Source organism: Xiphophorus hellerii, chromosome 14 (assembly GCF_003331165.1).
Source record: "Xiphophorus hellerii strain 12219 chromosome 14, Xiphophorus_hellerii-4.1, whole genome shotgun sequence".
NCBI classification, from domain to species: domain Eukaryota; kingdom Metazoa; phylum Chordata; class Actinopteri; order Cyprinodontiformes; family Poeciliidae; genus Xiphophorus; species Xiphophorus hellerii.
Genome location: NC_045685.1, coordinates 10,728,872 through 10,745,174, shown reverse-complemented (window position 1 = coordinate 10,745,174; position 16,303 = coordinate 10,728,872). Strand labels below are relative to the sequence as shown.

The 16,303-nt window shown below is 38.6% G+C and overlaps 1 protein-coding gene and 1 non-coding gene across 3 annotated transcripts in view; one reads left to right on the top strand and one right to left on the bottom strand.

Moving 5' to 3' along the window:
• The window catches only part of adisspb (adipose secreted signaling protein b), a 44,458-nt gene extending 29,261 nt beyond the window's left edge, over nucleotides 1-15,197 (top strand). For both annotated transcript variants that reach the window (XM_032584365.1, XM_032584364.1), the window contains exon 6: nucleotides 12,576-15,197. In XM_032584365.1, the coding sequence (XP_032440256.1) occupies nucleotides 12,576-12,676 (101 nt within the window). In that variant the 3' untranslated portion in view covers nucleotides 12,677-15,197. The remainder of the gene's footprint in view (nucleotides 1-12,575) is intronic.
• trnag-gcc (transfer RNA glycine (anticodon GCC)) lies at nucleotides 1,814-1,884 on the bottom strand. Its single transcript has one exon. It is a non-coding gene; the product is annotated as a tRNA-Gly (tRNA).
• Nucleotides 15,198-16,303: the final 1,106 nt, after the last annotated feature.

The following is a 16,303-nucleotide window of genomic DNA, read 5'->3' as shown; positions in this document are numbered from 1 at the left end:
TTTTTCTTTAAATGTCAAGCACTGGTTTTGAGTATACAAATACTGAGAACTCTCCTAAATTTAGCATTTTGGATTCACTGAACTGTAGCTTTTTATTTATTTTTTTTACACAAGAACAAACAGATGCAGTGCTTTCCAAAAGTATTCATACCCCTTGAACTCTTCCTCATTTTCCTTAACAGCCATAAACCTCAACGTATTGATCTGCATTTTGTATAATTGACCAACAAGATCAGCATAATTTTGAGGTTGAATGAAATTTTCAGAAGTTTTGAATCTTTCTTTTATAGAATAGAGCTTTATCAATCCCCTGAAACTTTGACCAGCTTTGCCGTCTCTCCTGAACATTTGCACCCACGCAGCATGATGCTGACACGACCATGTATCTTCGTGGTTATATGGTATTTTCAGGATGATGTGCTAGCTTTCCTCAGCACAAAGGGATTTTTATGTTGTTCTCATGTGAGCAGAGTGACTTTTTCCACATGTTGGAATTGCCCTCTTGAAGTAAACAACAGACTCAGGTGCCTTCCTGTTAAAAATGGCGTTCTCCTTGTTTCCTTTTCGCAAAGGCCATATTTTTTGAGTGCAAAATAAATAGGTGATGGTGATTATTTTTCATTGTCAGATGATGGATTAAGTTCAGTAAGATGATATACTAAGCTTATGATATTTTCTTATAATGTGTCTCTGCTTTAAACTTCGCCACATCTTTTTCCCTGTGTGCTCTTGTCTGCATGATGCTGTTTAATCACTGATATTCTCTAACAAAGCTCCAGAGGTTTTCCAGAACATCTGGATGTATGTGTACTCTATGTTCTTTCTAGGAGCATTTGGAAGCAGCTTATTTTGCTGGGCTTTACTTAAGGTACCAAAGACTCATGAATAGATATTTATGCTGGTGTACCATAATGCAATACCCTAAAAGTTAGTGGTTTGCTTGGAGTTGCTGTGATTTTGCTGGTGCACCGATGCCCCCTGCTGGTGGTTCTGAAAACTGTAATTTTTGTTCACACTCGATGCAAACCAGTGTCTAGGTAGAACCCTAAAAATATGGATCACATTTATAAGTACTTTATATAGTATTACAAAGAGACAGTAATAGACAATAAATACAAATCTTAATTACAATGTATTTTTTCTTGTTCAGACTAATTGTGAAATTTGCACCCTTTGCTGGTTTTTATGCCTCTGTATTTCCAGTACATCCACGGCTTGTAACAAACCAGTATCAAATCAGTTTAACTCCATCTCAAAGCTTGGATAAATCCAGTAAATACATGGTTCATATTTAAGGGTTTCTGTTGTGCTGTTTTCCTGCATGTTTATTTTTAATCTCATAGCACGGCCTGAACATCTGTCCCGAGGTCTGCTTGTAATTTAAGCCTGGACAAGAACCAGGTCAATGGATTAGGCTGTGCCTCCACCTCTGTTGTTGTTCTTGGCTGCACTGTCACTTTACATAAGAACCTAGATAATGAAAATACAACATTGTGCTTTAAGCTGATCCTTTAATCATTGTCATATCCACCTAATATTTTCTAATTATTGCATTTGGTACTTCATATGCTATTCAAACAACTAGGCATTTAGAGAAAGCACGTTTGTAGTTGTTACTCTTGGTAAAACATATTTCAGCTAATCTAAGGAGCTTCCCTGACAAACTGCTGTTAACAATAGGTAGATTGTTAACAGGCATTCCTCCGTGTATCAATAAAAGTCTTATAGTTAGATTGTAAAAATAGATTAAGATTGTTTTCTGATCTTTTTAAACCCTGCCATGATTGTTAAGAGTAATGAAAGCAAAAGCAGTTGCATTGGCCGGGAATCGAACCCGGGCCTCCCGCGTGGCAGGCGAGAATTCTACCACTGAACCACCAATGCTTCCATGTGAGAGGGAAAATCCCACCCACTGAAGTACAGACCACACCCCATGTGTAACAGCTTGGTGGAGGCGGGATTTTCCATACATATATCTGTAAAGCTCATGCAAAGAGAGGATTATACTGTTTCTATCTTTTGAGTGAGAGCTCTTGCATGAATTTGCAACTGCAAATTTCTTGTTTGAAGGACGTACACGGGCAGAGCACGATCACAAAACCACAAAGGCGCAGTAATAGACGAGGGGGGATGGGATGTTTCAAAGGGGGAAGGGAATGTTTAAATGTGGAGTGTGAGGGTCTTACTTTCTGTCAGCTCTCTGACAGAGACTGAATGGATTAAACCCGTTTAGTGTGAGCCTTGTACCCCAGATCCTTAGTAGATTTAATCAAACTGCCTCCAGCTAAAACACGTTAACCCTCACGGATAGTGTAAGTTAAATATTGAAATTAACTCTGATATAAAATCTTCTGCTCTTCTGAAGTTTACAAATAGAAGTTAAAAAGTGTAAGAGTGAGGGAATGGCGGAAGAAAGCCGGAGTCGGAAATACTGGAAGACAGCTGACAAAAATCTCTTGCAAGGGTCTCACTAAAAAAGAATGAGGAAAAGCTGAAACTGCTTCAACCTTAGCAGGTAAGGTGTATCTAGGAACTCAACAGCAGGTGATGGTGATAGCCCCTCACTTAATCCTACTTAAAAATAGATGTTGCCCCATCCAGCTGGGTGGACAAATCCTGAATGTGAGAAACCAGGTGCCTGTCAACCCCATGGGACCCCACAGGGTCGCCAAATACCATGTTCCCTAGAAACCATGTACTGTACAACGCAAACGTCCTTAGACTTTTGGAGCAGCTTACCATGCTAAGGTACTCCATGTTAGCACACTCATCCCTAGCTATTGCTAACTTAGTGGTGTTTGGTGGCTCACCCTCATAGAAACCAGCAAACCCACAGTACAGTAGTAATACAGTGCTAGGACAATCACAGTTTTGTCAGGATTGTGAAACGAAGCCCAATAAAGAATTTGGGAGAGATTCAGAAGGTGTAGACAACCACTGGAGTCTCAAGAGACATACAAAGTTAAATTCAATTTGAATTCAAGAATACATTATTGATCCTAAAATTAAGTAAAATATGGTTAAATATCATGTTGTTCAAGGTTCTTCAAATGGTTGTTAGGAAGGATCTCTTGTAGCAGTCTGCATTACAGCAAACTTGATGAAGCCTCTGACTGAAGACTCTTAGTCGTAAAGTAATCTGACAACAGATTACTTTACGTCATACTTGGGATATAAAGTTGCCCAGTTGCCTTTATAGATGAAAATACATTTTGACTTTAATTTGGGAATTAAGGTCCCAGAACCTAAAGGAAAAGTGTGGAGGCACAGAATCGACCGTGCTTGAAGTCCAGTGTGAAGTTTATTCCACAGTCAGAGAGGATTTGGACAGCAACGCCATCCGCTGTTCATGTCCACTTTGTTTTTATCAAATATAAAGTCAGCAAAGCCATCTACCAGGGAATTTACTGCACTGCTGTCAGCTTAGTCCACTTTATAATTCAACCAGGTCAAATTCATCCAAACCAGTTTTTGTCTGGTTTGGTCTAAATTCAGTTTAAATCAATTCAATTCATTTGAACAAAAAATACGTAGATTCAGATCCAGTCACAATTTTAGTTCATCACTGTTACAAACTGATTAGTGGATATAAATTAAGCCCATCTGATTATTGATTAACCAACAATTTCTACATCTAAAGCACGGGGCGACTGTGGTGGAGAACAACTCCCTTTCAACAGGAAGGAACAGCAGTATGAGCGTTGTGACTGTACTGTGATCGGCTGAGGGTTGAGAGGACAGAGCAGACAGAAGCACAGGTCCAGGATTACAGTCAGAGCCGTAGGCGTAGGAACCGGGGAGAACTGGAGGGGACATTATAGTACCCTAGACCGTTACTTGGTCTCTGACACTAACGACAACCTTGTAAAAACAAGGTAAAAACCTTGTTTTCAAGGTTTTTACCTTGAAAACAAGGTAAAAACATTGTCCGTTAGAATGGATGAAAACTGTTACTTAAATAGCACATTTTTACAAGAAAAATGTCTAGCATAAGCTAAAGCTAATGTTAGCCACAAAGTTTAAAGAAAGTAAAACTCACCTTCGCATCTGTGTATAACGAGGCGAACATCTTAAAACCTTTCTCCAGCTTATTGTTGGGGCTTCAGATCGATGTTCATCATTAATTGTTACCTTGGACAAGCCCTGCAGACGCCCAGTGTAAAGAGCCTTTTTCAATAGATCGGAAAAGATTGAGCCGCTTTGCCCCGAACGCGGAAGCTGAGGTGCAAAGAGCCCAACAGTTCAGAGTTTCTCATAAATCCTCTATTGTCACTATTTAAATATCATATTCATTGTTCCAGGTATGGGAAGCCATGCTTTGCTGCATTTTACAATGAACTTAAGTTTTATATCCAGACTATCAAAGACAGAAAATAGCTATTAAAACAATTGAACTCTGTACTGCTTTGAATGAACAGTTGGGAACCGAAGCCCCGTAGCTTTTTCTTCATCTTGAATATATTTATCTGTATTTGTTTTTTTTCTGGAGGCAGAACAAATGTTTCACTCTGTCGTTGTACAGTGTGTCTGTGAATAAAGTTTTTAAAAAAACCATCCCCCCCCCTCCCCCACACCCAACAGACTTCTTGTGGCTTTGATGTCATAGTGATGTCACTCATCCTGTCTATGACATCACTGGCAGCTGCCTTTGTATTGCCAGATTCCACAGAGAAATTCATTTGCAGTTTGAACCAGAGAGCAAAGATGGAAGAGGATAATTTTTTGTTGACAAAAATAAGCAATTTACAGAAGAACCGCAGCAAGCTGCAGGAGGAGAACCAAGAGCTACAGAAAACCGTAGAAAGTCTGAAGATCAAACTAGAGAGACTAAACAGAACGGACAAGACACACAACTGGCATGAGGAAAATAGCTTACTTATAAAATCAAATGCATTTTACAAAAAACAAATCAGAAAAATTAATCTGGACCTGGAGGAAGAAAATGCAAGTATAAACCAACTAAGATGTGATAATGAAGCCAAATTAAGAATAACACTTAAACTGGAAGAGGAACGGAAAAAACAGAGAAACACTGCAGCGGACAAATTAAGAGAAAAAACAGAAAAACTCGAGTGGCTAGAGAGAGAAAATGAAGAGTTAAATAAAGAGATTGTAGCACTGAAGATTAAAAATGACAGGATCAAATCCAGGCTGGCGGAAAAAAGCAAAGATGTCCAGCAAAGGGAAGAAACAGTCAGGGTAAATATCCAGGAAGAGGAACTATCAGTATGTCAGAAAGTAGGGAGAATTTTTATGCATTTGTACGGTTCAAGTACGTTGGCGTATTGGGTGCCACCCTGGGCTTTTTTTTAACAGAAAAGGATATTTTGGGTTGCTGGAAACAGGATGTTTGTGGGATAGTGATGCGTTTAAATTAATTACAAATATAAATACTCTTGTTTGCTTTTGGAATTTGTGCCTAGTGAGAGATGCTTGCAGGAAGACATCTAAACGGGTCAAATTGGAAGCTGACACCAGATGGTCTGCAGCAAGAGTGATGGCTGACGGATGATTAAGGGTCGAAGTTTATGAACCAGAAACAGAGGAACTGTACATGAGACAGGGATGCACAAGACAACTCCTTGTTCTGTGGGTTCATCAGTTCCTGCACCGTTTCTACAGAAGGAAATAAACAAGAACTCTGAATTTTGCATTCTACATTACGGCAGCCTGCAGGTGCAACACACCTGTGACTCAAGAGAACAGAAGAAGCAGCTGCTATGTGATTAACTCAAGATAACCAAATCCAGGGGTCTCAAACTCCAGGCCTCGAGGGCCGCAGTCCTGCAGTTTTTAGATGTGCCACAGGTACAAAACACTGGAATGAAATGACTTAATGACCTCCTCCTTGTGTAGATCAGTTCTCCAGAGCCTTAATGACCTAATTATTCTGTTCAGGTGTGGTGCAGCAGAGGCACATCTAAAAGTTGCAGGACTGCGGCCCTCGAGGACTGGAGTTTGAGACCCCTGAATAGGCTCTGTAACTAGGACCGCCCTAAGGAAATAAACAGAAATTCTCTGGGAGGAGCTGTTTTAGAGCGGGTAGATTGTAACTAAAGCACGCTGCTGTCCGTTCTCCTTGCAAGTAAATCTAAAACTCACTTGTCTCTCTCTTCTTTTTCAGTTTGAGAATGCTTAGGTAGATGAACCTGACATTAATTTGGTCCTTCCAAGCCGGATCCCAAGATCCTGAAGGATTCCAGCGGGTGAGACCGAATCCAGAAGGACCGTGCGCACGGCTAAACTCTTCAGAATGAGTTTAGATCCTTTTCCGGGACTGGTATTTGGTTTACCAGCTGGAATCTGACGCTTGACGGGACTCCGTTTACTGAGAGTAAATTGTCTTTTAAAAGAAAAGCGTGAATGAGTTGATGGCGTTCGCGTTAAAAGAAATCCTGTGTAAGAAACGCTGTGAATCCTGGGCTCTAACAGCTGAAACTAAACGGCTTTAACTTTAATGCTGTTGTGGTGATAATTGGATGGCGGAGTCCAGCGAGCAGCCGCTTAAATCCGTCTTAAAAGTTTCATTCCGTAAAAAAAAAAGGGCGGCGGAGTCCTGCGTGAAGACGCTTCAGCTCCGGAACTGAAGTGTGATTGGAGGTATAAACACCTTTAGGTATTTTATCTCATTTAAAGTAGCGGGTTTGGAAGGAGCAAACCAATTGTGGATGCAGAGGTAAGAATCCTCCACTCGTAAGAGTCCAAGAAAGGATTACCACAATTGGTATTTTTAATTGTTACCCACTATAAAAAAGAAACCAGTTTTTAGAACAGCCTAGGTGTTGACAAACTGGTCTAAATTGTTTAAAATGGGTAAAAATAGCAGGAAGTGGAGAGAAGTGTTTCAATATGTGTTCGTTTAATTTCTTTTATAAATGAATTCATTTAAATTGTCCGGAATGGTAGCAAAATAACTGCAGTACTGGAGAATACACAGCAGATGGCGCCATTAACAACCATTGAACGAATTACTGCTTTATATTTCAACAGTAAATGTAAATCAAAAGATTAACAGCAGTGAAAATATTGGGAGTGTGTTGAAGGGCAGGACCCTGATAAAATAGAAAATATCTGAATAAATGGATAGTAAAGTACAGGTTAAAAGGTTAATTAAATACTAAAATAGAACTAGAACTATAGAATAAAATTAAAAACTAAAGAAAGAGCCAAGAAATTAAGGAAACAGAAGATTGTGATAACAGTGTGTTGGCAAATAAATAGATGACTAAATGAAACACTAACTAAATAAATAAATACAGGAATAATTAGATGAATATAATAAATAAAAAAATATCTAAAAACTGGAACAAAAGTCATAAAGGAAAACAAGTAACAGACAGGAATGTGAAACACAAGAAAGGGGAATATGAAAGTGTTTTTAAGAAGGAGAAGGATGAGGAAACTTTAAAGTTTCATAGAAAGAAAAATAATGATGAAAACTACTAGCTCATGGTTTGCAGGAATTAATAAACTGAGTAGTAGGTTTGGTAAGTAGGCATATGTGGTGATTTAGAAATAAGGAGAAAGGCAAGGAGCAAGTGAGTCAAAGTAAGAGAATGGAAAGATGATTTGAACAAATATCAAATTAAAATGATTGTTGTGTTCAAAGTTGCTCTCATAGCAGTTTGGAAAAATGTAATAACTGGAAATAGAAAATAGATCTTATAGAGAAACAGCTAAAATGCTTTGCATGGTCCAAAGGATGTTTATAAAAATCTGAGTAATAATTATGTAGAATTATAAGAATTAAAATATTAGATAAGAATGTTAATTATTCTTTGCGCAGATTAAAAAAAAAACAAGCTGCAGCTGATTCTGGACATCTTAACATTCTTTTAATAATGAACAAAACTTTAGTAAGATAGAGAAATATTAAATCTACAGGACTTACTTTTAATTAATTCAGTGAAACTAAAACTAACTCTCTTATTAAATAGTAATTGATCAAACAGAGGAACACATAGCCTTCATGGATTTCAAATGCACCATTAGCTCTGCTCCTAAAACCTTTATTTTTATTGCCAATATAAAACAAAAACAAATGTTTGCAGTCCAGTTTAAAGAATCCAAAACAGATTACAGTTTCTCTGGCTACAAGATCAATGTACCAATGGGCTCTTTGCACCTGCTGCGCTGACGTCACGTGCTCATTCATCCGACACATTATCAGAGTCAAACTGTGTTTGCTGCAGCCAGGGCCGCAACTACATATTTTTGAGGTGGATGCGAACATCATCATTGTAGGCTAGCTTAAGCTAACCTGAATATTTACAAGTCTCTTGTTGATACACGGACATTTCTTACCTTCTGTCTTTCAACCACTTTGAAAAGCTTTTCTTCGTCTCTCCAACATCTTTATCCTTCCCCCTCTTCCGTTTTCTGTTTTGGGCCCCGGAGTTTTTTCTGCGCCCCATCTTTAGCTCCCTGTTGTTGAGGCATTATTACAAATTTAAAAGAAAACAAAACGCGCCTCAGCCGCTGCCCAAGCTGCCTGTATGGGAGGGGGGCGCCTAATCAGTGCTGTTCCTCTGTTATTGATCATTTCATACACAAACAGCTGTTAAGTACATAAAATGCTGACTATATAAAAAAAATTCCCCACATCGTTTCTGCGCCCCCGCTAGTGCAGCGCCCCTATGCGTTGCATACACTGCATAGCCACCTTTTGCGCCACTGACTGTGGAATAAACTTCACACTGGACTTCAAGCACGGTCGATTCTGTGCCTCTACACTTTTCCTTTAGGTTCTGGGACCTTAATTCCCAAATTAAAGTCAAAATGTATTTTCATCTATAAAGGCAACTGGGTAACTTTATATCCCAAGTATGACGCTCATGATGTTGTCAGGATTACTTTACGACTAAGAGTCGTGGCTATTATTAGCCCTTTCATGCATAGTGGTCACTACAGTGGACAGCTATCTAAAAGCCATTTTCTTGTGCTTCCTGTGGATTTTTATATTATAAATGCACACAGACCACTGAAGTGGACACTAATGCATCATAAAATATACCATCAACTACTGGCCATCAGCTGCAAATGCAAGAAATTATTTTTGTTAAATACAATATGGCCGACAGACAAAAAAGCATGAGAACCGACCCGGTCCCTCCTTCTACTGTAGACGACTCTTGCAAGTAAATAAAATATTGTGACATCAGATAACCCCTAAGGAACAATACTACTGATGTATTTTTCAAATAACTGTGTATTTGGACAAAATTACAATTGATCACATAAAAAAATATATATATATTTTTACAAAAAAAATTCCTACCTTTTTTATGCCTTAAGAAAAAAATTTTTAAAAATGGAAAAAAAAATTCTGAGACAAAGGATCATAATTTATGCATGAAAGGGTTAGACTTAATAATAGCCACCTGCAAGTTGTCGGGAGGTTCGGCGTGCAAGCCAGCATGTGGAGGGGTTTAAATAAATTAGAAGATTGTCTAAAAGTTTTATTTGAATACTTGAGTTAGAAAAAGTAAACTCATTTATATATTTGATTTATGTAATACGTTATTTTTATTATCTTGACAATTATGCAGGAAAATGTTGAAGGGTACGCCACAAAGCTCTATATGCAAGCGTGTTAATGGAAAGTTGAGTGGAAGAAAGAAAGTGTGGTAGGACAATGTGCACAACTGTCTAGAGCAGGGGTTTTCAAAGTATGAAAGGGTGAGCCCCCCTCCAAGGAGCACAATGCCTGCTGCGCCCCCCCCCCAATAATCAACCCACACACAAACAAATGCCACTACAAAACACCTTCTAATTGCTTTTATTTTAGAACCATCTCATCTTTTAAAATGACACTTTATCTGAATGAAATTTAACACATGAACATTTTAAAACATTTCCTCCCATTTTAATTATTTTATCAGGGCCTTTGTATGGCAAATACGCCCTTTTTTCATTTTTCTAATGATAAGAACAACCCCAAACTCGTTTTTCAACCGTTTTCTCAAACAAACGTTACATCTGAGATTCTGAGTTTAATGTTTGAGATACCAACAGTGTTTTCACATCTTAACAAAAACATTTTGATCAGATCTTTGGAACACATCTGTAAATGTTGCACATTTCCTTGAAATTAAAAAATAAATCAAAAACCTAAACAGTTGCAAAATCGTGGCGCTCTTTTTGTGGCTCATCTAAACAATTTATCTCGAGCTAAAAGAGCGTGCTGTATGAAAGAGCGGGGGCATACAAAGGAAAAAACAATTACGCACGCTATGCGCACCCTTTCTTTTTCTATCATGGTCCTGAATCATGTGTAACTCATTTTATTTATGATTTTAACTAAATTGGCAACATGGCAACACATTGGCAACATTACTGTTCAGCTCACCTTAGTTTTAGTGGGAACAATGTGCTTGTGCTTTTGATGCGCGAATCCGGTTAATGCGGGGTTGCAGTCCAGGAAAATCCAAACTTTAAGTAGTCGTGGTCATACTTCCTCTTTTTTCTACTTACGCCAGAGCTTGAAAAAGTTTAAAATATCTCCAAAGCACTGTTCAGCAGGAGACTCAAATGTCCTGTGTTTATCTACCGTCACCCTTAACAGTGTAGGGTGCCTTTTTCTTTACTAAAAATGTGTCCATTCTTTCTCTCACATCAGTAGACAGCAAGCAGATAGCTTCTTTTCCGGTTTATTTTTTCCCTCGCACCGCGCCTCCCCTAAAGTGCTCTGGCGCCCCCTAGGGGAGGCGTGCCTCACACTTTGAAAACCGCCGCTCTAGACCATTCTTAGCCATGCTTGCAGAGAGGGTACGAACTGTGAGACGTGGAAACTCCACTACCAAACGTTAATACTCATCATCAACCATGTTAGCAAGAGGCTGATGGCCAGAGTCCCCAAGTTTACAGGGGTTGGTATCAAATGACACAGCATCGATTAAGCAGATATTATCAACATGTACCAGGAACTCCTCTACTGGAGAGGGCTTGAAATAGCTAATACTCTGAGGTGTAGAAAGAACATAGATGTAGTGAGAGGTCCCAGATGCCAATCCCGGACGAGCCCCCATTTGTCATGCCAGTTCAAATGCTGTGATAAAAATGGGAGACAGACAAGCAGATCTATGTGGAAAAATTATTTATTTCTACAAAAAATATAGCTCTGTGAAGGATGACAAACATCTTGTCTGACGAATGTGTTGATGAGTACTGCTGCCCGCTCCAACTGGGTTTAATCTGAAGGCCAAACCAAGCAGGGCTGGAACTAAAACCAGCCTTTTAGTTAGTGTACTTAAATAGACAGCCAAACCATTTGCCTGCTCCCTGATAGAAAACAAAACAGAGACACCTAGTGGACTGGAGGTGGTCATCACAGGTGGGTTTGGGAATGTAGCTCTGGCTGTATGTTAAAGGTTGTTCTGCTGAAAGGTGAACCTCCAGTTCAGCCTTTAGTCTTTTGCAGCCTCAAACAGGTTTATGTCCTGAATTGTCCTGCATTTAATATTATTACTGACACTTTCAGCCATAAATAAGGTCACAATATACCTTTTAGTGTTCCAATCGTATTTTATTGAAAACATTAAACAATACCTGTGAAAAAAACTTGTTTTAACTGCACAGGGGGGCAGGGATAACTGATGGTGTAGGTCTGTCAGATAGCCCTCTTTCATGGCAGAGCAAAAGGGGTCAATGGCTAATTTTCAGACTTTTGTGGAGGTAGATAAGATCAGTGGATAAGATGGGTTTCACATGCAAGTGTCACCCAATTGTCGATCACCCAAAATTACGCAAATCCAGCTGATCGATTGGTGCACCTCTTGTTCAGGTAATGTGAAGAGTCAGTCACATCATATATAGCATTTTGCATCTGGGGCAAAAGATCAAATTTCTCTCATCTTAAAAAGCACATTCTTCCTCATGTTTGCTGTTAGTTGTGTGGCTTGTGAAAAACTAAACTGAACTTCATTGGGCCGTCTTTGAACAAGGTCTATTTCTTTCCTTTCTATTCCTTTAAGGTCAGATTTGTGAATGACTCATAGCTGTCTTCTCAGTAGCTTCTGCCACCTCAACAGTCTTGGCGGACCGTGATTTCTGGGCAAGCTTCAGTTGTTCCATACTCCATTTTCATTTGATAGATTGAACAGAGCTCTGAGATGTTCAAACCTTAGAATACTTTTCTTGTAATGCATCTTGGCTTTAATCTTTACCTGTTTGCTGTGTTTGTTGTTGTTTTTGTTCATTAATGGTCTCTAACAAACCTCTGAGGCCTTCACAGAACTGGATTTTTACTGGAGATTAAGTTGCACACAAGTGGATTCTGTTAACTAATAAGATGACCACTAAGGGCAATTGATGGCACTTAATTTTATTTAGGGGTGTCAGAGTAAATAGAACTGACTGCTAGCCAACCACACCTTTTAGATTCTTGATTCTTCTTTGTGTTGAACTGTCTCTTAAAATCCCAATAAAATATTTAGAAGTTTGTAGTTGACAAAAGATGAAAAAGTTCAGCTACATCGTGCATACCATTCCATGAATCAAATCTGTGGCTTGTTGCTGACATAAATGTATGGATGTCCCAGTGGCCTTTTGACATTATTATTAATTTGTGTCAATAGATCGTCATCACGGTACGCCCATGCTGCTGGAGGGGGTTCGCTGTATTGGCACGGAGCTGGAGTACGACTCGGAGCAGAGCGACTGGCAGGGATTCGACTGAACCTAAAGTCTCCAACTCTCAGTTGTACCTGCAGAAACACAAACGCACTCATCTGACATGTCAGAGGTTTACACCCACCTTAAGGCTCAGAAATGTCATCTTCTCATATAAGAAACAAAATAAAAGCTTCCATTCTGATTTAGACACGCAGATTAGTGCGTAGCAGCATCTTAGCCTGCAGCGATCACCATCCTGGCCTCAGTGTTTAAGGTCAGACCTTAATATGGGAAACATTTCTCTGTTTTAAGTGTGTCAGCCGCAGCGTCAGAGCGTTTTCCCACCTGTTCTTGTTGTAAACTGTGTTTTCCTTACTGAACCTGTAGAGGGCAGCATTACCCTTCGAATCAGCCTCCAATCCTCATCTGTTCTTCTTGTTCTCTAGCTCTTGCCACTCTTGGGTTTTTACTGTTAGGCGTACATAAGGGCTCATCCATCAGCTATTAAAAAATCTTGGTTCTGAATGAAGGAACAACTCTGACCTATTCAGGAAAGTATGAACACTGAGCTTATAATGTCTGTTTAATGATAAAAGGGGCACTGTATACCACTGTATGTAACATGGCTCCTGTCTGAGGACTTGTTTTCTACAGTTTAAAGGTTCCTGTATCTGCAGGTTTTTTTATTTATGTGTGAAATGCATTTTTACATTCTGTAACTGACATTTGTGTTGCGGTCTCTTGGCTTTAACCTGCCCTCATCATTACTACTTCAGAGTATTTTTGTTGCTTTTCCATAGCGACTGCTTAGGAGACCCTTAAAAATGAGTCAGGGTATTTTAGTGAGGTCAGACGAGGAATGCATGCACAGCAGCTGTATTAAAGGAAAGAAAAAATGACACCTCATTATAGATGGCACAGATCTGCAGCCATGTTTCACTGTTTCCTAAGGTGGATTTCCTACTTTAGTTATTATAAAGAGGTGATGATACTAAGAACTGAGATGGTTTTTTTTCCTCATCCTATTAAGTCATTTTTAGCTGTATTCATTCATATTTGAGTTCCCAAGTTTTACAAAAATAAACCATTTAAATGAGTTACAATCAAAACAGAAATGCACTGGAAACGTAATAATTTTACTGTATTAAATTGAATTAAAAATTTGATTCAGTCAGCAGACTGAAGTGAGTTATAGTTATAATGCCAAATGTTCTGTGAAGATGGAAGACATTTCTGTTTTTTAATGAAATATTTTTGTTTTGATTGGTGTTTTTTCCCGTTGCTACCCTTGTTCAAGCCATCTATCCTTTAACAAATTCTTCCACAATGTGAATAATCTTATTTTCTATTGTAAATCCTGTTCCAGACTATTAAAGGGGACATGTCGTTTTTACAGTTTTCCATCTCTAGTGTGTTCAGGCTTGTTCGTGATGCATAGATTTATTTCCAGGTATGAAACTGATCAATATTTTTTAAAACGGGAAGAAGGCGAGTACAAGGCTAGAAGTTAGCCGAAATGTGCTGAATCGGTTCATCAGTGCATAACACAATGACCGGCTCAGACAAAAATAATGATATCAAAGGCCTCAACTCAAATTCATGTTTGTTAAAAGAAGACTTACTTATTTACTTATTTACACTAAGGGAAAAGTCAGGAGAACTAACCCAACCAGTTTAACGGCTCTGCGGAGAGTCCAATCAGTAATTCACTACAGTAGTGAATGTCTTCTGGTGACATAAAAACCTTATTTTCAGATTTTTTAATTCTGGCAGCATTTGGCTAAATGTTGTGATTTCTGCTCCAGTTCTGACCAGCATTATTGCTTCCAATTTAAACTAAACGTTGTATTCTGGAGGCTGTTTTTTCAGTCATAAACACGATTATCCATTAAAAAAACAAAATGGCTAAATGTGATTTCTGCCTTGCGTTTTTCTAGTTGTAAAATCTGATATATGCCCTTTAAATAAGACTGGAATATCTTCAAAGCCTTTAGAAACACTCATGTAACAAAAGTGCCTTTCAATTCTCCGTCCAGTCTCCCTGTGTTTTAATACTTCTTGTTAGCTCTCCTTTTTAACTCTCGGACAGGAACACGGTACATTCCTGATACACTGATGAACAAAGCATGTTTTGGACTTAAAAATAAAGGAACAATCTGAATATCTTTGCCTTCATTGTCCAGAGCGCTGCCTGTAAACCAACAACCATCAAGCTTCCACCCATCTGTCTTTGACCCCTCACATGAGTGCTTACAGATCAAGTGCCATGACCACACATCTCATGTAGATCCTTTTAACGTTTTCTACTTTTAACCTTCTATTGTTCCTGAATGTAATCAGCCTTTCCAATAAAACAAACGATCCGCAGTTTCTTCTCTTTGTTGTTTTACCACAAATACTTTAGACTTTATGGATCTTTTCTTGAGCACAATAGGTCAATGTTCTCTGTTAGTGTCAAAGCAAGAAGCTTGGTAGTGTAGTTTTTCATGAATGTAGCGCTTCAATGTGTGGAGACCTGCTTTCCCTGCGGGTGGAATATGTATGTTTAAATGTCAAAAGCAGAATAAACAAGTGAGCCTGTTTGAGCTTCGTCTCTGTGTCAGTTCTTCGATTGGACGCAAGGTGGCAGTCTAGGCTTCTACAACCCACCACATCGTCCCGCTCGTTGTCTCTTTCGGCTTAAAGTTTCGCTTTTCTCTTTAGTTGGAAGCAAATGAAAACATTTTTTTTTTTAATTTTGGTTTACTTTGCGCATTTTCACATCGCTTTCTCTTATTTAAAATATGCTTTGCGTAGCATTGATTCACTTCTACGCCAAAATAAAAGAATTTTGTTCACATTTTAATGTAAGTGGCTGTCTAAAAGAAACTTATCAGCCCAAGAAAAGTTTGGTTGCAGCTTTTTAAAATTGTATATTATATGTAAGTATTTGGATTTGTTTTCCAGTTATTGTTACTATTTTAAAGTTTCGTATAGTGCTGATTAGAGATATTCAGCAGTCTGATTGTGGGAATAAAGTTCCACTTTATTACAGCTTTGCTTTATAATTACTATTCTGTAACAAAAATGTTAAGAGAAAATCAGTTCTAGCCTTTTATCGACCTGCTTTCCTTCAGATGACCTGTGTAGAAATTGTTTTGGCTGTAAGGTGAAAAACGGAGGGAGTGTGCAATATTTACAATACATCCACTCACAAAAAATGTAATATGAGAAAATGAAATAAACATCCTACGCTGATTGCAGAAGTACTGACAGGACCTTTAATTTCAGTGGCTCCTTCTGCTTCAAATGTGATCAGACTGAAATGTAAAAATAGTTATAAACAGAGCAGAAGTCAGGGCAAACGGTTTGTTTGTTTGTTTATTAATGTATTCAAGAATAAAGCTGCAATTACGGGCAAACTACAGAATTGTACATAGAAAAGTGTGACAAAAGTTATGTAAGAAGCGTTGCACAAATAAACAAAATAAACTAAACCAGGAAGTCTGTTGTGCTAAATGGTTTGGACCGTGGATTCATAAGGAAACCCGTCTTCTCGTGTGTTTGTTCCTGAAAGAACCATATATTTGATTTGAATAAATGAAAGATTGAACCTACACCCTTTTTGTTTTCGGATCTTGTGGCCCAATGTGTCTCTAAAGCGCCTCTTTAACAATAACCCACATCGTCATCTTTCTGTTTAGCCCGGGAC